Source organism: Entelurus aequoreus, linkage group LG07 (assembly GCF_033978785.1).
Source record: "Entelurus aequoreus isolate RoL-2023_Sb linkage group LG07, RoL_Eaeq_v1.1, whole genome shotgun sequence".
Classification (NCBI taxonomy): domain Eukaryota; kingdom Metazoa; phylum Chordata; class Actinopteri; order Syngnathiformes; family Syngnathidae; genus Entelurus; species Entelurus aequoreus.
Window position 1 is genome coordinate 33,262,352 of NC_084737.1, and position 22,642 is coordinate 33,284,993.

The following is a 22,642-nucleotide window of genomic DNA, read 5'->3' on the forward strand; positions in this document are numbered from 1 at the left end:
CTATTTATTTTATGATTATGAGGTTTATGAAATAATCAATGTATACCTATCATATCTCACATAATTATTCATGAAATAATTAAATTAAATATTGAAACAAATCCAGTAATTACATGTATCTTTGCCTTAAATCAATCAATCAATCAATCAATGTTTATTTATATAGCCCTAAATCACAAGTGTCTCAAAGGGCTGTACAAGCCACAACGACATCCTCGGTACAGAGCCCACATAAATTAATGACACATTTATGCATTTAATCCAATTATAACTTATTAAGGAACATTTAAGTAATTATTTATTATTTGACCTTCAATAATAATCATTCAAATTAAAATACACATTATTGAAATATGGCCATTGGGTAACGTGTAATCAATAAAGATGTGCATGCTATTACAAAAAATAAAAATAAGTACACAAAGAATATAACATTTCCAACCATTTAATGTTAATCCACAGGGAGTTGAGTTGACAGTCAAGTGTGTGAGGTAAAGTATGTCCACAACTAAAACAAACACACCCTTGACTTTTTATTTCACATCATAATGTGACATACACAATGACAAAATGCTTCATGTAAAAAAAAAAAAAAAAAAAGCAGTTTCAGTCCAAGAGTTTGTTTTTAACACACTTTCACTTCATTTAGTCCTCGACGTCGTAACTGTCAGATTTATGGAGACATGTTTTGGTGCTAAAGAAGTCATCATGCAGGAAGAATACAGTAGATGCTATAAGACCGGAACAACTACATGTCCAATTCTGTTCAAGTCCTTCACTTTTATTACTATCATTTGTCCTGATAAACTAATAAAATAGTCCGCTACAGAAAATGTCGGCACATTTTGGCAGTCATCTGTTTGAATGATACATTCAGGCCAACATACAGTATGTGCCTTAATAGTGGTACGCATTTGGGATTATAAACACATTCAATACTGAATAAATAAATAACATACAATGGAAAATAAGATGAACTGTATAGTGGAAACTTGGAATATTTGACTTTGTTACCAGGGAGAATTGAGACATTAACATGAGGGGGAAGAACACAATACAAAAATGTTTTATCCAAAAAAAATATGTAAAAAAATATACATTAAACAAAAAATAGCTAAAGTTTTAATTAGTGATAAATTAACAGTTGTTCTTCTAAAACCTATTTTTCAGAGTTTGTACATTATATTAGTCCATTATTATTCATCATTGGTTTATCAAGGACACGTACTGATAAAATAGAAAAAAATAAGAGCCATAGTTTGACCTTTTGCAAAAGTTTTCTGAAGCAGCTTGACATTCTTCGCTAAACACCAGTAAAAACCTGTAACAAAATGTCAGTGTACACTTTAGTAGTGTACCAGAAACAACCAAAGGCACTTCCATCATTGCAAAAAGATCCACTTGGAAAAGCACGTTGCAGACCAACATGGTAGGCTGAGCTGCAAAACGTACGTTTATGTTAAAGTAAACACACAACATTCATTACACTGCTGAGTACTGTACAAATATTGTGTATGTTGGAAAAGCCAAATACAGTAATGTTCAATGGATGGATAAAAAAAAAGTAACACTTTAGTATGGGGGACCATTAATTAGTTGCTTATTAACATGCACATTAGTAACATATTGGCTTTTAATAAGTCATTATTAAGTACTTATTAATGCCTTATTCTGCATGGCCTTATTATACAACCAGTAAGCCATTAACTAAGAGTCTTCCCTCAATAACCTCAGAATTATTGCTTATTAGTAACCCTAACCCTTATATGTTCTCCTAGTGTCCAAATAACTCTAAATTAAGTCTTTGTTACTTTAATAAGCAACTAATTAATGGTGAATATGTTCCCCATACTAAAGAGTTACCAAAAAAATAGTAAAAACAAATTAGGATTTGATTTACATACTTTACTGCAGTGTTTCTTTTTTTTTTTTTTTTTTAATGCATCAAAATCCAAACAGTCTCTTTATACTCCTTCATAAAATAACGTTCGCATAACGGAGCGAGTCAGTCTAACAGTGACAATGTGCTGTTAGAAAACATTTTGATGTCATAAATAGAAGTTGAGGACTTGCTTTTATAGAGTTTGACAGTGTAAGACCGAGGATACGCAAATAGCGAATAACGGCCCAAAAAATAATATCAATGGATATAAATAGCCCTAAAAACACATATTTGAGATTATCGTTTAATTTAGTTTTACATATTAAGAGACAATTACAAAATTGTACTAAGAAAACGTGCAGCTATCAAGTCTTGGAAAAACATCTTCCTGCTAGAAAATGTTGGGAGAATTGACTTGTGAGACAGCGCCCTCTGCTGGATTCGTAGCTACAATACTTTTCTCCCCAGCACACAGCCATTAAACCACTTTCTTTCTGGTTTGTAAAAAAAAAAAAAACGTTTTGACAATTGTAGCTCCCGGAGGACTAAAGCTGACTTTTTGTCCTTTCAGTATTTATTTTTCTTTACTTTTGACCATCATTTGTGTGGTGTCACTCCACTAGACATGAGGTTTCCTATTTTCTATGCTGACTTTTAAAAATTCTTTAAAACCCTTCATATTTCAAAGGGGCATAAAACATTTTGGATTCCTACTCGTTTTGCGCAAATCTCTCAAAAAACCTCAGCTCTAAACAAAAATACCAAACATGTAATGTTATTTATTTTAACCCTTTGAAGGCCTTTAGATCAAATGACATGAGTTATTTTGTCTCATCAAAAGGTCTTCAAAAGGGCCCCAGAAAAATGTTTTTATATTTTTGTTTAGGACTGAATTTGATTGACAAATTTGAGGAATAGAATATATATATATTTACATATGCATCCAAAATGGATTTTATGTCCTGTTTGGCTTTGAAGATAATTAAAGAGGGTTAAGCAGAGAAAATAAATTGGCGACTCTGTGGGGTCATGAATGCATAAATGGTCTTGCTGTGCAGCAGCATTTCTCAAACTTGCACAGCCATGATTGTCATATATTACTATCAAACACGCTCTGAGTCTGGGGGGGGGGGGGGGGGGGGGGGGGGGCAATGTAGCGGCACTCAAGTGCACCAGCAGCTTGTAAAAAATGAAGAAAATACCTTTTTTTTCAGTCAACCTAATGAGTGTTAAAAAAAAGCTAAACTGATTGTTTTTGTGTTCCTACCATGAAAGAGTTCAATAAATGATATATGGACTTGTCCAGGGTGTACCTTGCCTTCTGCCCGAGTGCAGCTGGGATAGGCTCCAGCCCCCAAACACCTCGCCCCGCGACCCAAAAAGGTACAAGCGTTAGATAATGGATGGATAAATGGAAGAGAGCACAATATATGATCCAGTAGCAGACTTTTCTTACTGTGTCGCACTTAGAAAACCCGTTCTTAGCAATGTTGTTGATCCTCAAGTGATTTCTTGAAAAAGGTACATTTTTGTACTGAACAAATGTGTCTTGCTTTTTGAACCAAAGGCTGCATACCGACAGTTAGAGCATGCGGGGGTCATTTCAACATTTTCTTTTGTTTTGGAAAAAAGTGCTAGAAAACGGACAAAACTTTGCATCAGCTCTGTGTTGTCGGTGACAAAGCCTATCATAATCAACTATTAGTTTGAAAATGTCATCTTTTTTCTCATGACATGGTCATGGTTTTTCTGACCTCTTCACTGTTGTTTTTCATTGGATTTTATCTCTACAATATTCTGCGGGCCAACCAAACTCAAGCTGCGAGCCACAATTGACCCCCGGGCTACATTTTGGACACGCATTTTGGATACTATTGTAACAAACTGGGGACTGTCCTAAGCTGCAAAGCCTGCTGTGCAGTCAGGTTGGACAGACTAATTACACACTTGAACTACGTTTTATGACAAAGTGAAACTACTAGAGTGATTTGATATTGATTTTAAAAGGAAAAGCCAACATCCTCATAATAAGGTGACCCCCTCTGCACCATGAATGTGTTTTTGTATGTGATATCCCACACAAGACTTTCAACTAATCTTCATCATTGCTATTCCTTCTGTCTTGATCCATTCACCGTTTCCTCGTATTGATCTGGATGTGCGCTGCTCAGGAAACATTTGGAGTGTTTTGCTACGACACGTACAGAAGGAAGGGGACTCCTATGGCTCCATTCGTCACGGTTTACTTAACACATGAACCGTGACAAATTGGAGGGGTGCTCCACTCACTTTAGCCCGCCAGGTGGCAGTAGAGTGTCGATTATCGTCAAATGTGTTTTGTGGCAATTCCAACTTTGACCACAGCCTCAGTTGCAATGTAGAGTGCCGCTTTTCATCATTTTCAGCAGACTGCATTGCATTTGTATACTCTCAATGTTTCAATCAATGTTTATTTATATAGCCCTAAATCACAAGTGTACTCTAGCCTTTAAATAGACCCCCCTTTTAGACCAGTTGATCTGCCGTCTCTTTTCTGTTCTGCCCCTCTTTCCTTCGTGGAGAGGGTGGGCACCGATTAGGTGACCACAGATGAAAGTCAAAGTCGGGACCCGGGATGGACCACTCATCTGTGCATCAGTTGAGGACGTCTCTGCGCTGCTGAATTATCTCCACCCAAGACGATCTCCGGCTGGCCCCACTATGGACTGGACTCTCACACTATGAACTAGATCCACTCGACGTCCATTGCACCAGTCGCCCAGGGTGTACGGGGGATCCCCACATCTGTGTTCCCCTCCAAGGTTTCTCATTGTAATTACATTGGGTTGAGTTTTTTCTTGCCCTGATGTGGAATCTGAGCCGAGGATGCCGTTGTGGCTCGTGCAGCCCTTTGAGACACTCATGGTTTAGGGCTATATAAATGAACTTTGATTGAAAATGATTACCCTCGCTCTTCCTCTCACGTGAGATCCACCCAGGTAGGGGGCCATATGAATCCCTTCCCTACTGTAATAAAACTGCTTTCATCGGGGAGCTTATATTTATATAAATAAGGTTGTTTTGTTTGTTGCAATACATACATAAGTGACTGATATTTGTCCATGAAGAAGTTTCCATTGGAAGACGGCCAACAACCACAGCGTGTGCATGGTGATACAAAAGTGGATCTGTTGTTGTGGCTTGTGCAGCCCTTTGAGACACTTGTGATTAAAAAAAAGTACCAATGATTGTCACACACACACACTAGGTGTGGTGAAATTATCCTCTGCATTTGACCCATCACCCTTCATCACCCCCTGGGAGGTGAGGGGAGCAGTGAGCAGCAGCGGTGGCCACGCCCGAGAATCATTTTGGTAATTTAACCCCCATGTCCAACCCTTGATGCTGAGTGCCAAGCAGGGAGGTAATGGGTCCCATTTTTATAGTCTTTGGTATGACTCGGCTGGGGCTTGAACTCACGACCTACCGATCTCAGGGCGGACACTCTAACCACAAGGCCACTGAGCATGTTAGGGCTATATAAATACACTTTGACTGATTGAAAAGTGTCTATAAGGCATCTCTCTATCTGCACCTTCAAGTTCTAAGACACCAGGAGTGTAAAGCACGAATTAACTGATATTTCTTCTATTATTGCTAGCGATTTCAAAAATGTTTTCTCGACACGACAATTTAACACTTCCCCTTTGGAATCATCGACATCATCTAGCCTCTATTTTCTTTTGCATATAAAACTCTACATACAGTATGTAACTTCTTGTCTTCAAAGGTTTGATAAAGCAAACAGAGCCTTAAAATCAATCCTTGAACTCAAGCTTGGAAAAAAGTCACAGGAGATTGAAAAGGTAAACACAGACCACAGCCAGTAGAGGGCGCTAACAGCCTTGATCGTTCTCATCCATGCTGACGCTGCTTTTACGACTGCTGTCCTTAGAGGCGTCCGGGGAGACCGACGAGAGCAGCGGGTCGCCGCCTCGCACCGGCGACATGTTGTCTTCCATGAGGATGTCGTTCAGTTTGGAGGCCGGCTTGCAGTGAACGCCGTAGTGGCCGTCGGAGAAATCGGGGTGACCCTCGTCGAGGTCCAGGGTGCCGGGGGCCTCGGGGTTGCAGTCTGGGTGGTGCGGGTGATGCAGGCGGGGGCGGAGTGTGTACAAATCCGGGTGACAGTCCTCCAGAGCGGGCTCCTGCTTGATGCTGCGGCCCCCGAGGTCGGCGGAGCACAGCGTGGAGGACGTGACCACCAGGCCGTGAGCTCGTGCCTGCATCTCTAACTCCTGCCCACCGCACACACACACAAGCATGTGTTCAATGCAAATACTCACCACACACATTCTCTCTCTGTCAGACTACTGTCTTTCTGGGAGAGACATACTTTTCCCGGAAGATTAGTAAAGGCCGATGCTTTCACTGGTGCGTAATAAGAAATGATCTCCACACATGTGATACATTCCGTGAGGAGAAAGAACGTATTTATTCGTAAATACAGTAGCACCTCTGTCGTCTTCTATAAAATGTCAGACAAAGACCGAATCGCACAAAATCTCAAGCAATTTTTTCCAAAAAGTTCACATACTTTTTCCACCCTGCACATGACACATGTTGTGTTCAGTAAAAAATTAATAATTTTGTCGTGCACTATTAGTTTAAGCAGACTGTGTTTGTCTGTTGTTTTGACTTAGATGGAAATCAGAACTCATTTTATGCCCAAATTATGCAGAAATCCAAGTAATGCCAAAGGGTTCACATAGTTTTTCTTGCAACTGCATGTCTTTTTGATGCCTTTTAACTCGTAAAGAAAAGTCTGGTTAAAAAAGAGACAATGAGAGCCATTAAGTCATGATGTCATTGCGTCTATTTTGACCAGAAACTCAATACATAAGTTAAAGTTAAAGTACCACTGATAGTCACTCACACACTAGGTGTGGTGAAATTACTCTCTGCATTTGACCCATCACCATCCCAAAACCGCCAAAAATACTCCATTTACATGTCGTGACCTGAATATTAACCAAGTATTAGCAATATTGTTATTATAAGCGCTAACGTCAAGGACCTACATTTAGCGCCGCATTGATCAGAGAGAGGCAACTTCCTCATGCTGCTGTATTGACATCAGCCGGTGAGCTGCTTTCTCGCCGCACAACATCCATCCATCCATCCATTTTCTACCGCTTGTCCCTTTCAGGGTCACTGGAGCCTATCTCAGCTGCACTCGGGCGGAGGCAAGGTATACCCTGGACAAGTCGCCACCTCATCGCAGGGCCAACACAGATAGACAGACAACATTCACACACTCAAGCCAATTTAGTGCGTGAAAGTTAATTCTAGATTATAAATCCTGTCTCTCACCTGTATAGTAAAATGATGTGGACATAAACTGAGAAGTTGGTACTCTTTGACAGCCAATTTAGACCCGGGAATGGCAAAACAAAACCGTAAAAGATGCTTGGTTCCACCCCGGTTTTTCTTCGCGAGTACTATGAGTCATTCTTCATCTAAACGGGAATATATGAACATCCTAGCAGTCGGCATCCTAATGACAGCAGACATTGTACAGTAAGTGATGTTTTATTATGTTTGTTGGCTCTCATCAATCAATCAATCAATCAATCGATCGATCATGATGTCTGCAGTGAGTAATAATCATTGTCGTTGAAGGAAAACGCAAACATTGGGATGCGGTTTTCAAATTAATGCGCCACGTATGCTTAAAATGATCCAAATATGTAAACATTACATATATATTTACAGCGTGTATATAAAATCTTGATGGAGGTGTTTGGATGTTTTTTTTAAGCGCTTTATAGGCAGAATAGAGCAACTACCAGAGGCTCCTATGTAAGCGAACTTTTGCTCAAATGTATTTACTAGTTCGAATGCATAAAAATAACATAAGTGTGCTTGTCTTGCATAAGGATTGTGAATGATAGGCAAAAAAAAAGAAAAAAAGTGCAGTTCCCCTTTAAAGACACCATCTTTGTACCATTTGACCTTTTTTTAATCAAAGTGTTACATCCACGAACGCATGCTCACACGACTTTGTTCAACTGATACAATTACACACGTGCCAGACAGGGCTTAGTGGCACAACAAGTCACACTGTCATAAGACCACAACATCATGGCCACATGCTGCGAATTACAACTTTCTTTGGTCTCATAGTAGGTTATTATTTCGCAGCCGTACCCTATAGAAAAAAAACAGAGACTGACTCACCAATCGTGGAACGCTCCGCTTATGATCTTGATTTTGCGGAATAGTATGCGGATGAACTCGTTTGTTAAATGCGATTTTTGGCTGTACAATAACAGAGACAGCATATAGAAACCAGGTTGGCGATGGAGCGAGGGAAAAGAGAGGCCCGGCAATGCCACTTTTGTAAATTGCTACGGCTTTTTCGAAAAATCTAATTTTTTTACTTCTTTATCGAAGTGTTACATCCATAAGCGCAGGGACGACGACTGCTCATCCGACTTTGTTGAACAGATGCAAATCACACACTTGTGTGAAACAGCATTTTAGGCCATAACACTTCACACTGTCATGACTTCGCAAGCCACCTGCAAAACGCAACTTTATCTGGCCCCACGGTGGGTTATTGTGCAGCCGTGTTAAATTTAAAAAAGTACAGCGATTGAGTCCTGTGGGACACTTTGCTTGGGATCTTGATTTTGTGGAATGATTCACAGATTTTAGCTTGTTGAATGCAACGTTTGGCCTTATGATAACTTAGACGACATACGAAAACTGGGGAAAACCTTCGACGAAGATTTTTGTCGAAATCCACATCCGGTGGGACATATTAAAAACAAACACCCCAAAATATTAACACAAAACCCTTTATATAAAGAATAAGTAAGGTTTCACATGCAAACAAAAAGTGAACAACATATACATGATGAACTAAATTGATAAACAAACCTTTAACATCACTTTTACCTTAATTAAAAATTAAAGAAGGCAAAAACGGCGAGAAGAGGCGAGGTAGTAGTAGAAGAAAGAACTCCACGGATGCTACTTTTGTACTTGGCTACAACTTTTTTCTTGAATTTAATGCTGGCACTCTTGTTACATACAAGAACACATGCTCACACGTCTTTGTTCAACTGATCTTCTTCAAGTCTGTAGCAATCTCAGATGTCGTTCTGCCAGTATCGGGCACAGGCCACAGCTCCTGTTGAACTGATGCAATCACACGAATGTGTTCGACAGGTCTTTACGGCACAACTCGTCACACTGTCAGGACTCCACAACACCACAGTAGTAGGCTGCAACTCGCAACTTTCTTTGACACCATAATAAGTGAAGTGAAGTGAATTACATTTATATAGCGCTTTTTCTCAAGTGACTCAAAGCGCTTTACATTGTGAAACCCAATATCTAAGTTACATTTAAACCAGTGTGGGTGGCACTGGGAGCAGGTGGGTAAAGTGTCTTGCCCAAGGACACAACGGCAGTGACTAGGATGGCGGAAGCGGGGATCGAACCTGCAACCCTCAAGTTGCTGGCACGGCCGCTCTACCAACCGAGCTATACCGTCCCATAATAGGTTATTTCACAGCCGTACCGGGTAGAAAAAAACACAGGGGCCGAGTCACAAATCGTGGGACGCTCTGCTTAAGATCTTGATTTTGTGGAAAGATACGCAGAAGAACTAGTTTGCTAAATGCGATGTTTGGCTGTACGATAACCAAGACGGCGTAGGAAAACTGGGGTGAAAATATTTGGCGAACATTTTTGTCAAACTGAGGTACTGTTGTTGGTAAAAAAAATTGTAAATAGATGATAGGAAAGTCCTTACTGTTTGAAGTTCATGAAGTATAAAAGCTACTAGTGGTCAACTCAATATCAACTGGCAAGCATTAGAGGGGAACTGCACTCTTTTTGAAATTTTGCCTATTGTTCACAATCATTATGAAAGTCATGACGACGGATGTTATTTGTATTATTTTGCATTCTCAAGCTTAAATAAATGCGATCAAAAGTCTGCTTACAATGGTGCCTATGGGAGCCGCGCACTTCCGCCGACAAAGCCCTTAAAAAACATACAAACACCTCCATTAGGGATTTAGATTTACATACATACATGATGCAAGTATATATGTAATGAAGTAACGGGCACATTTATAATAACATTTAAATTGACGTATTTTGATCATTTTAAGCAAACGTGGCACATTAATTTCAAAAACGCATCACAAGGTTGACTTTTTTTTACTTCATCACTGATTATCACTAACGCAGACTTCAGGAGAGCCAACCAACATAATAAAACATCACTTACTGTACAACGTCAGCTGTCATTAGGATGTCAACTGCTAGGATGTTCAAATATTCCCGTTTAGGTGAAGAATGTCTCATAATCTTCACAAAGAAAGTGGGGGTTGGGACAGGTGGGACCAAGCGTCTTTTCGTGTCGTCCTCTCCATTTTCAGGTTCTAAATGGCTGTCAAAGTGCACCAACTTGTCGGAATACCTACTCAGGCTTCTTCTGTGCAGGTGAGATGCATGATTTATGATCTAGAATAAACTTACAGGGAGGAAGCAGCAGACTACTGGATGATGTAAACATAGGGACACATGGAAGTGATCAAGGCCCCGCTGTTAATAGTTTGTCTGCGTTAGCGCTTATAATAACAATATCACTCATCCATCCATCCATTCATCCATTTTCTACTGCTTGTCCCTTTTGGGGTCGCGGGGGGTGCTGGAGCCTATCTCAGCTGCATTCGGGCAGAAGGCGGGGTAGACCCTGGACAAGTCGCCACCTCATCACAGGGCCAACACAGATAGACAACATGCACACTCACATTCACACACTTGGGCCAATTTAGTGTTGCCAATCAACCTATCCCCAGGTGCATGTTTTTGGCGGTGGGAGGAAGTACTCCGGTAACCCACACAGTCATGGGGAGAACATGCAAACTCCACACATACTTAGTTAATATTCAAGTCACGAAATGTAAATAGAATATTGTTGGCGCTTTTTGAATAGGTATTTATTGGATTTTATGAGCTGTAAGCGGACTTTTATTTACGTTTAATATTTAGAATGCATTTGAAAAAAAATCCATCCATTGTTATATCATTCATAATGATTCTGAACAATAGGCAAAATTCTAAAAAAAGAGCAGTTCCCCTTTAAAGGTTGTTGGAAGATTTTTTGGGAGATATTTTAGATTTGACAGGGTCCATGATTAAAGTTTGTCATCCAACCCAAAATAAACATGGTTTGATTTTTCATAATCAAATTATATTTTTGAATCAACTTGTAGTTCATTGTTTGTGTACAAAAAACTCAATACATCAATTAATCAAAGTGATGGACCTAGAAGCATCTGTTACATATTTCCAGCAGGATAATATTAGTGGTAGTAAGGCTTGCAGAGGGATATATTATCTGGTTGCCATGGGGGTGCAGCTTAAAGCCGTACTTTATTAACCACTGTGTAAAATCTTCACGTGAGTGTAAATAAAAGATACAACTGTCAGTTGAATGCAGTGAATTTTAAAAAGAGCTGCTTTAAGCTGGACAACAAACACACAATGTGACGATTGAGGCGAGGTCCGCTGGCTTGATTTATCGTGTCTGGAAATCAGCTGCCGGACACCAAGAGGACAGGCCATTCCACTCTGTCTGCACATGTCAGGACTTTGTCACGCTGAATTGTTCGCTTCACTAATGCTTCATGGAACTCGTAACTTTGACAATGCAAATCCTTAGTTGAAGACAGCACTCGCACTGATCATTAACACAATGCAGGCCTCTTAGTGTCGTCAGCAAACTCGTACTCAAACGCCTGCTTGGACACATGACACCTACAGGCCACCACCACTAAGATTCATCTGAGCCGTACTCAAACATGGCGCACTTAAGGGTGCACACATGGAAGAGGTCGGTCTGGGATTGGCATGATTGTGCATGCGAGGCATACATTTAACGTGGTTGTTCCTCCCTCCAGTTATTGATGATAACTTCCTATCCAAAACGTGTTGGAATATGCGTATGTAAAACATGAAGTTGGCATGAGGCACTGCAAATTTCCACTTTTAGTTCACTCTTGATACAGCTCAACTTTGTCATGAAAAAGGGCACATGCCAGTTTTTTGTGAGTACACAAGCTCAATACATGAGGACCCTGGTCTTACTCTCTAGCATTAACTTATAGCTAGAGATGGACATAACTTGGTTTTCACAAGCATGGGAAGGAACAAAGTGAATGCGAAGGAAAGTGCTTAGTCGAAGTGAATTATATTTATTGAATTAAATAAATAAATCAGCAAAAAACAGGGCCGAGCTTATCACTGCTAGTCTGCACCATACTGAAGAAGATTTAGTTGATAATGCCGGACAAAGATTTTGAAATTATATATAAACGGTTGGCATTTATCCATGAAAATATGAAAAAGCTGTCAATGGTATGTTTGACGAAGAGGCAGCATGAAAGCGATATCGTAGACAGTTTACTCTGCAAGGTAAATAATGTACACTATTATTACATTACTTTATAATATTAATAAAAATAAAAATAAACTTTTTTATTTTTGGGACGTCCCATGGGTCAGATTGTTGAAATTATATATAAACGGTTGGCATTTATCCATGAAAATATGAAAAAGCTGTCAATGGTATGTTTGACGAAGAGGCAGCATGAAAGCAATATCGTAGACAGTTTACTCAGCAAGGTAAATAATGTACACTATTATTACATTACTTTATAATATTAATACAAAAATAAAAACACTTTTTTATTTTTGGGACGTCCCATGGGTCAGATTGTAGATGCTGGCGGGCCGTAGTTTTGGGGCCCCTGTTCTATTGTATTGTTTTTATACAATTGTTCTAATATAAAAGTATGCTTTTATTTTCAAACGAAATGTTAGATGACCCCCCACGACCCCAAAAAGGGACAAGCGGTAGAAATAGGATGGATGGATGTTAGATGTTAAAAATATGCTGTTTTTTGGGGGGTTTCGGGGGGCACCAATGAAATACATTTTAACTAATTTCCCTGATTTGGGATGTTGATGATGATATTGAGAAGTGTTTTAAGTTAAGAAGTCTATCACAGCACCAATTAAGCTCGTAAATTGAGGTACTACTGTATACTGCTACATTGTAAATTGATGATTGCCTTGTAGGGTATGTTGCCTACTATAGTTTTAGCGTGAGTTCATAACAGGCTATAAAATTATGAAAATAGCTACCTGTATCCTTAGCATAAGATGCCGATTGGCATTTTCAAGCTTCCTCTGACGGCTCTCCAGTTCTTTGGCCCTTTGTTGCTCCCGCTGCAGCTTCCTGATGTAGTCCACAGACGCCTTGAGGATGGTGCCCTTGTTCCAGCGCATGTCTCTGAGAATCACACAATCAGACATATGCTTTACACATATTAAAGTCAGACACTCGGGAAACTGCTGAGACAATATTGTTAATGCAAAGCGACGCAGATTGAGGTGTCTTTTGCACGGAAGTCACGACACACCACGGTGTAAAAGCCTCCACCATAACTGATTTTTTTCTTGTTTACACTCTAGCATCAAGATTTCACCCCAGGCTGTGATCTTAGATAGCTTTCCGGTCCTTTGTAACAGAGCCGTGACGTACAACATTACAGGGTCAGCATCTAGAATGAGCCATCCTGTGGTTCCACCCCCCCTGCCCTCACATTCCCCCCCAGGACATCAATTCTGCACTGTTGTTACCTCTGCTAATGGCTTATCAGTGTAACATTCTTTGTTTCCAATTTTACACGCTGAGAAAAACAAGAATAGTCCAGCTAGAGGCGGAAAAAGAACGACGACTGAATTATTTTCAAAAGTCAAAGCTGCTTGGAAACTTGCAGGGGAATGAATTTGAATTTATCATGTAAAATTTGTCATTTTCACTCAACAACCACAGCGTGGAGAAAATTAATACCGTAGCTGTAAGAAGTAACCATTAATATATTGCTGAACTTTGGTTCGAGTGCAGCTTCCTGCTAACTAGCTGAACAACTATGGGAGGAAAAACATGACAAAAGGATACAAAACTGTCTAATTGAGCCAGTTGTTAAGGACAGGCTATCAGGCAACCTAACTGCACACCCATAGGCAATAGTGTAAGGTAATACTGTAAATCCATGATCACCTTGCTCAAAGCTGATTTGGGTCTTCCTGTAGCTGCTCATTGAGAGCTATATTATGAGCACTTAAAAGCTACGATCATTAATTAATACCAGTTAAAGTTTATAGTTATGTGTCTTGTTTGCCTTTTAGCAGATGGATTATTGTCTTTTTCTGTTACAATCCTTGTATCAATGCACACAAAGAAAAGGCAACAAATGTGATGTGAGTCGTAGCACCACATTCTGGCCCCCCATACACGAGACTCCGAAAAACCCCCTAGCCCACACTAAAACCAATGTCGCCGCCCCACACACACGCACGCACGCACGCACGCACGCACGCACGCACGCACGCACGCACGCACGCACACACACACACACACACACACACACACACACACACACACACACACACACACACACACACACGCACTAAGAAATAATTATTGCATGTATTTGGTTGAAATGGTCTTTTTATTCTTTTTCTTTTTAGTTTTTGACTTTTTAGAAATGAGATTAACATATCTAGAACATATCATTAAACTGTCATAATTAACTTGAAAATGATTATAAATCTGTCAAAATGTCCTTTATTTCAGAGTGTACAGTAGAGATATCTGATACACATTGGATTATCATCAATGGATAATCTGAATCGAAATAATAAATCATTATTATTATCATTATTGCATCTCTTTGGAGTTAAGTCTTCCCCTGTCTAACTATTACTGACACCTCTGTTTCTAACTTTAATTGAGGGTCTTTGAACGCACAGCAGTTATGTGCAAAAGTGAATCTTATACATAACGTTCACCTATGCTACCACAGATGGATTGATTATATTTTTATTTTCCTTCTATCACCACATCCTTGTTACAAAATGCTGGTGATGTGTGTCAATGTTTAAATGGGAGTTTTGTAGACGTTATGACGCCCGTGTTGATGTTTGAAGTTAGATTTGCCGCTATCAATGTAGAATTACCATTTTGCATTTTTGATATGTAGGTGTGGGTACTAAAGGAACCTTATTATTGTACTTTCACAGCTATATTATTTTATATGAACATATATGACGTATTTTTTTATAAATTACATTTTTAAATCCCCATTTACCTGCCGCTGAATGTGACAGGTAAATATACAGTAATATGACTCCAGAACAAGGGGTGCCCAAACGTTTTGCCTCCAAAGGTCAGGTAAAAATGTGCCAATGGTCTACGGGTCACACAGTGATTTGTACCATGCAACAGCACCACGAGGGAGGAATTTAGCCTTGTACCGCCATATATAAATATAAGGTAGTTGAGATTGTCACACAGTCTGTGAGCCTAATTCATTTAACATACAACTTTGCATCTTTTATGTAAATGTTTTACCTAAAAAAATTGAAGAGGTCATTTTCTGTATAATTTCACAATTTCCAGGTGTTCTGTAACCAGTTCCACCAATATATTTCATCTGATCGCGTTCAAACTTTATCCAGACGATTAAACATATGGAGGATGCAAAATTTCAAAGTGTTTAGGTTTTTCAAGATTATCCTTTTCCACAGAGCATCAAAAAGTCACAATTTTACTGTAGCACAAGGGTCCTTAAATTCAAATGCAATAATTAGCCAGAATTTATTTTTACAGTAAAAAAACTGGCAGATCAGTCACCAGAATTTTACAATAACATTTACGGTGGTTTTTACACCAAATTATTGCAAGGTGAAAAACTGTATGAATGTTGTTTTTATCTTAAAATTAAGGTGACTGAGCTGCCATTTTCTTTTTTTTTTACATTTGGTAGCCAACATTTGGCAGGCAATATGATACAACACGACGGGCCAAATTTCACCCCCGGGCCCCATTTTGGGCATCCCTGCTCTTCAAGATGTTATGCCTGTAAAAGGAGTAACTCACGGGTCATTTGACTTTGGAATTAAAGTTCCCAGTTCCTTAATTCGATCATTGATGTTAAACCGTCGTCTTCTCTCAACTAAAATTAAGAAAGAAAAAAAGCAGACATTTTATTTAAGTGACATCTCAGTGATTGTTCCCCAATGAAATGCAAGACTCACTCAAGTTGTGGTTGTCCTTTTTCTGTCTTTCCTTTGCCAGAGCTCTTACCTCTACTTTTGGGAAACACATAGGTCAGAGCACATGCTGATAATGGTACAACATTTGGAAGTTAAAACAAACGGACTTACCAACAGGAAACCCTTCAGGCCTCTGATAGTTTTCAAATTTCCCACATGTTGCAGACTTATCCAGCATGTGCATGATAGCCGGCGCATGTGACACTATGTGAGAGATGATGTTGTCTTTAGCATCATGTTGCACATAAAAGACAATTCAACATTATGAGCTGGAGAGTTAAACTCTTCAAGCAATGACACACCAATTTGTGTACCTGAGTATTCCCTTTTGATGTTTGGCAGGTTGGCAGGACAGGAGTTGTTGATAGGCAGACCTTGCTGGGACATACCCTGGTTTCCATACATGTCCATGAGGTTGCCTGGCACCGGGATCTTAAATCGGGACAGATATGTTAGTCTTAGAAAGGGTATTGGTTTATTGACAGTGCTGTCAAACAATTAAAATGTTAGATTTTTAATATATATTATTGATGGTTTCATTTTGAAAGAGAAAAAGCGAAAATATATGAACTAAAAGCACACCATTAACTAGGGAAGGATACTGAACTCGGTACTTTTGTAGATACAGACTGGATTCTGTCGGAACTAGGGCTGCACAATTTTGAAAAACAATTGAAAAACAACTATTGACGTCCCATTGGGGTTGTGAGTTTTTCCTTGCCCTTATGTGGGCTCTGTACCGCGGATGTCGTTGTGGCTTGTGCGGCCCTTTGAGACACTTGTGATTTAGGGCTATATAAATAAACATTGATTGATTGATTGAATTCCAGTTGCGATTTTTCCCTCCAAAATTGCAATTCAATTTGCGTTTTTTAGATTTTATACATATGAATGCATAAAACTGCATAAATAACGAGTGAAAGAAGACCTGTTACTTGCAGACTGTCAATCAACATATTCTGGTCATAAGGTGTCACACATTAGAACATCCATCCATCCATCCATTTTCTACCGCTTATTCCCTTCGGAGTCGCGGGGGGCGCTGGAGCCTATCTCAGCTGCAATCAGGCGGAAGGCGGGGTACACCCTGGAAAAGTCGCCATCTCATCACAGGGCCAACACAGATAGACAGACAACATCCCCACTCACATTCACATACTAGGGCCAATTTAGTGTTGCCAATCAACCTATCCCCAGGTGCATGTCTCCGGAGTACCCGGAGGGAAAACACGCAGTCATGGGGAGAACATGCAAACTCCACACCAGAAAGATCCCAAGCACAGAATCGAACCCAGGACCTTCGTATTGTGAGGCAGACGCACCAACCCCTCTTTCACCGCTGCCCCACATTAGGGCTGCAACAACTAATCGATTAAATCAATTAAAATTGATTATTAAAATAGTTGCCGATTAATTTAGTCATCGATTCGTTGGATCTATGCTATGCGCAGAGTTTTTTTAAATTTTATTTATTTTATTAAAAAACATTTTTAAATGTTTTTTTATTTTTTATTTTTAATAAACCTTTATTTATAAACTGCAACATTTACAAACAGCTGAGAAACAATAATCAAAATAAGTATGGTGCCAGTATGCTGTTTTTTTTCCAATAAAACACTGGATAGGATAGAAATGTAGTTTGTCTCTTTTATCTGATTATTAATCGATTAATCGAAGTAATAATCGACAGATTAATCGATTATCAAATTAATCGTTAGTTGCAGCCCTACCCCACATTAGAACAATTTGCAATAATTTACTTTCAAAAAAATGTTTGGCTTTTTGCAGACAGCTTTTGTCTACATCATGCTCTTAAACTGAAGAAATAATTGATAAAAACTATACAGTGATTGTAATTTAATGTAATTATAATATATAACAACAATGCAAGTAAGCATTTTAAAAGATATAAACTTTTATTTCTCATTACTGTAGAATTGTTTACCATTGTACTGCAATTGGAAGGTAAATAACTTTATCCTGAATAGATAAACAAAAAAATAAAATAAAATGGACTAATTTCTCTAAGCAAAATATTAACTTAAATAAATATTGAACATTGTAAAGTGCATTTTTTTCCCCAGTTAGAAAAACTAAGTCAGGCTTGTTGTCGGCATTCTCCCTTGTTCGTCTGTGTTGATGGTCTCATAATTCCTATCCGATTTGAAGCACAACGGTACACTTTTTTAATTATATTTTTTTTACTCCTAACTTTAGCAGAACTTCTCACTAGCGAGTCACAAGGCTTCCTGTCCGTGCTTCCTGTGTGTGTGAAGCTGGCGGTTTTGCTGAGTCGCTCTCCACCCACCGAGACAGAGATTGTGAATGACTAAAATGAGGGCTCACTGCGTTCAGTTAATTCTACTGTTAAATAAACACGCTCAGGTGCTGAGAGACGATGCACTGAGTGAGACCTCTTTCTCTCTGTTTGAAGCGAGAGACGAAAAAACATGAGGCTCAACAATTCTGATTGGCGAACTTGTTGTCTGTTACTCAAATGCCGGTGACGGCGGTGATAAACAAACAAACCTCAGCCTCTTGCGGTTACGAAATTGCAATAATTAAAACCTTGATGTCGATTCGATGTCGATTAATCATGCAGTCCTAGTCGGAACTACTGAGCACCGATTTAGGTAAAATCAAATAGTACACATTTCCGAATTGCACGTGACGTTTTGTCCCATTGCAGACTCAGTATCGGATTAAACTCGGCGGGCAAACAGACGTATCAATAGCGGACTGTCTCTAGGGTAACGTTGCAATTTTTCTATGCCAACGAAGCAGACATGCCTAATAGAAAGTCTTCCAAAGTAAGACTACACTTCACAAGCTAGCTCGATGCTGATTTATATTGGATATAACATGTGCATGCTATTAATTAGCATTAGCAATTTTACATGGCGATTACAACACCTCCAATTTTGGTTATAGGGATGTAACAATACAAACATTTCATGTCACGCTTATTGTTACCAAAATTATCACGGTTATCATTACGATCACGGAATTATTGAATGTGCTCAAAAAGTATTCATACACACACTGAAATCTTTTAACCAAGTTTCATCTGAAAAAAAATGTCAATAATATGTTATTTGAGTGTTTAAATGTGTTTATTTTTCCGCTTTTTAATTTGTGAACGTTTTTTTAATGATGAAGGCAAACGATTCGGGTTTATGTGACGTAATGCAAGTTTACTTCCTGAAGTAGACACCTGCGTGTCATATTTATCTACGAAAATATCAATCACTCTAAAGAGCCCGGCATGTATGTTCAATGTGCACAATTGAAATAGTTCAGTTGCTCAGACAGCAATGTCTTTATAAAAGTTTGGGGTATGTCGTTTTTTTAATGGGGAAATATGTTAATGTCTCTTGTATTTATATTAGCATTTAAGCTAGCATTTCATCTAGCCATAGGTTAATCAAAGTGCAGTTGTTAATCGTGGTTTTACGATGATTTTAATTTAAAACAGTAATATTCACCATCGGAGGTTTACTGTGATTCATTATTAATACCCTTTAGCAATTCATCCCTGTTTGGCAATCAAAAAGACAACTAAGATTATCCACATCAATGTAGATCTGTTACTCCTATTGTGTTATTGATGCATTATTTTAGGCTGGAAATGCTTTGGTGAAAAGGAAATTACTTCTTGCACAGTGTGAAAAATACAGTCAGTCGACTGCTTCTGTTCTGCTTTTGTTCTACTTAAATTTCCCATCAAGAGGGCCAACGTGCTGTTTAGTGTCTTCCATTATGATTTGTTTGGTTCTGTAACCTGTCACTATCAACTGTCAATGTGCGCATGCAGAGAGAAACCACCCAAAATGCATCACCAGAGACGTTTAAGGGATTATGAGTGTTTCTGGGCGGCAATGGGTTAATTACGTTACAATATTTAAATTTCCACTTAATAATGATGATTGATAACTTCACAATAAATCTATTTTCAACAGCAACCCCCTAATGTGATTAGGGACATACCGTGTTGGCCATCTGAAGTCCGGGGTCCATCAGGCCAAGGATATCATCACTGTAACTGGACTCCAGACTAATAATGTCGTCGATGACATCATCCATCTAAAACCAGAGACGGCAATTTAAGGAAAAGCTCACTAAAATAATTCTTCTGCAGGAATTGAATGAAAGCATTGACCTCTTTCTCGCAGTTAGAGTTCAGGGTGAGTAAGGCCATAGGGCTGTTGGGGGCGCTGTTGCCCGGCCCTGGCGGCATGCCCCCGTGGTCCGAGCACTGGTTGGGACAGGGCAAGCTCAACACCTGCGAGCCAAGTTTTCCCAGGTACTGCTTGACCTGCTGCTGCTGCGAGCGCTGGATGTGATACTTAGTCGGGTTCTCCAGGTGAGTCTGCACCTGTTGTGAACCCAAAGAAAACCAAAGACATGAGCTAACTAACAAAACACAAAAGCACTTATTTTATCCACTGTATGAAGACGTGAAAATAATAAATGTGGTTAGTGTTTGCGCTAATAGGGGCAGGACAATACAAGCTTTTGCTTCGTCCTGCTACTTTTCGGACACAAAGCATGTTTCTTTGTTTTATTTTATTTCAATAATTCTATTGGGGGTTTTTTCTGATGAAAATTGTATCAGATACGCTTAATAGTTAAAATTGTGTAGAGCAGGGCTTTTCAAACTGTAGTATGTGGGCTCCATCTAGTAGTATGTTAAAGAATAACTTAATTAAGGGAATTATATTTTCTTGTATTCAAACAGTGTTACTGCTCAAACTGTGTATAATGTTACAGTGGCCAAAAATATGAAATATAAGTGCTAAATAAAACATCTGCTTTGTTTTAAATAAATATATAGGCCTACTACGCTACTGTGTTTTACTGTTGGTCTTTACGGTGATACTTGGAGAGCCAAGTGTTTCCTGAGGTGGTACTTGGTGAAACAAGTTTGAGAACAACTGGTATATTTTTTTTTTTGTGTTTGAAATAAATTAGTGAAATGAAAATAAAAAGAATGAATGTCGAACTACATATTACATCACTGGATACACAACACCCTGCCGAATGTGACTACTTTTCTAATATTAATTTTGTGTTTGTGGGGACTGTGTGGCTCGGTTGGTAGAGCGGCCGTGCCAGAAACCTGAGGGTTTCTGGTTCGATCCCCGGCTTCTGCCGTCCTAGTCACGTCCGATGTGTCCTTGAGCAAGACACTTCACCCTTGCTCCTAATGAGTCGTGGTTATGGCCTTGCACAGCAGCTCCCGCCATCAGTGTGTGAATGTGGAAATATTGTCAAAGCGCTTTGAGTACCTTGAAGGTAGAAAAGCGATGTACATGTGTAACCCATTCCTAGCATATAAGTGTTTTTATTGGAATGACAAAATAAACACCTTGAACCTTGCTAACTCTTGTGGATGTTATTCAAATTAGCATATTTTATTTGATTAGCATGATGTTATTGTGATAATATATAATCATAAACTAGCTACTAATAAACCCCTAAAAATAAAACCTTTTGAACCATTGGTTCCTATTCTTGTCTGGTCACTTCCTTAAGCAATTTAACAGTATATTGATGCATGCATTTCTGTCATTAATAATTGGCGCTGTAGACAACAAGTAGAATGGAAATGGCGCAGATGTTATCAAAGGTTAATGATAACAAACAAATAAATGTGTATAATAAATATTAAATAAAAAAGGTCTGTGTTGTAGCGTCCTGTCTTTAAATAATTATTGATCATTTTAGTGCCCAGCATAGTTTGTACACTACATACAAGTTAATGCGATGACTAAAAGTATGAGCGATGTCATGCCTGGTCCACTAATATCAAAGTAATTTCAATGGCAATGACAGACACGCTATTGTCATTATTGTAGGTCACTGTACGGCCAACATGAATTTAATATGTAAAAAGACAACAAAAGCTTCAAGTTACAAACGCTGATCAAAAAACCCCAATGTCTCACTTTAATTTGGCTTCTGGAGATCATTAGTAAATAACACAACTTGGAGCAGTATGTGCTGAGTTCAAGTTCAAACATAAAAATCCAACCTTCCTTTCTTTCGATTTGTTCAACGCCACGATGCTGAAAATATAAAAGTAAAAAAAAAAAGTAATCTAAGAAAGAACAATTTCAAACATACCTCATAAGGGTGATATCCAAGCATCTCAAGCATTATTGACACAAATTTAGGATGTCCAAGCTAAGTACCAGGATCTTAACTTTCAGGCCTAAACTAAGTTCTAAGCTACAGTATGAAGAACTGACACTGCTTGCTCTTAGTTTAAGACTGAGCCAGCTGCGAGAACAGCCACGGCCGGCTCATCTTTAAATGCCAAGAAAAAAAAAAAAACTTAATTAGTTATGCGTGTTAGAGAATAGCAGCGTACACAATGAGCCTTTTCAAATTGGTGTTGTTTCATGTAAAAACTGAAGTTATTCCTTTATGGCGTATCACTTGATGTGAGGATGTTGCACTAACAGTTAGGGCCTTTGTTTGGCCAGGGCCACCTCTTCAGTACAAACCTGCCTAAGGCTTTTACTTGGCCCCATCCAGTTTTTTAACCATGGGGATGGTTGGCAAGCA

General features: G+C 39.0%; 1 protein-coding gene across 3 annotated transcripts in view; it reads right to left on the reverse strand.

The window, feature by feature from the left end:
* Positions 1-444: 444 nt before the first annotated feature.
* Positions 445-22,642, reverse strand: part of LOC133653698 (microphthalmia-associated transcription factor-like) — a 92,951-nt gene continuing 70,753 nt past the window's right edge. For 2 of the 3 annotated variants that reach the window (XM_062053271.1, XM_062053270.1), the window contains exons 3-10: positions 20,232-20,447; positions 20,060-20,155; positions 16,387-16,504; positions 16,184-16,276; positions 16,055-16,108; positions 15,897-15,972; positions 13,094-13,241; positions 445-6,159 (exon numbers count right to left, since the gene is read on the reverse strand). In XM_062053271.1, the coding sequence (XP_061909255.1) occupies positions 5,758-6,159; positions 13,094-13,241; positions 15,897-15,972; positions 16,055-16,108; positions 16,184-16,276; positions 16,387-16,504; positions 20,060-20,155; positions 20,232-20,447 (1,203 nt within the window). In that variant the 3' untranslated portion in view covers positions 445-5,757. The remainder of the gene's footprint in view (positions 6,160-13,093; positions 13,242-15,896; positions 15,973-16,054; positions 16,109-16,183; positions 16,277-16,386; positions 16,505-20,059; positions 20,156-20,231; positions 20,448-22,642) is intronic. The other variant, XM_062053272.1, reaches the window with a different exon arrangement.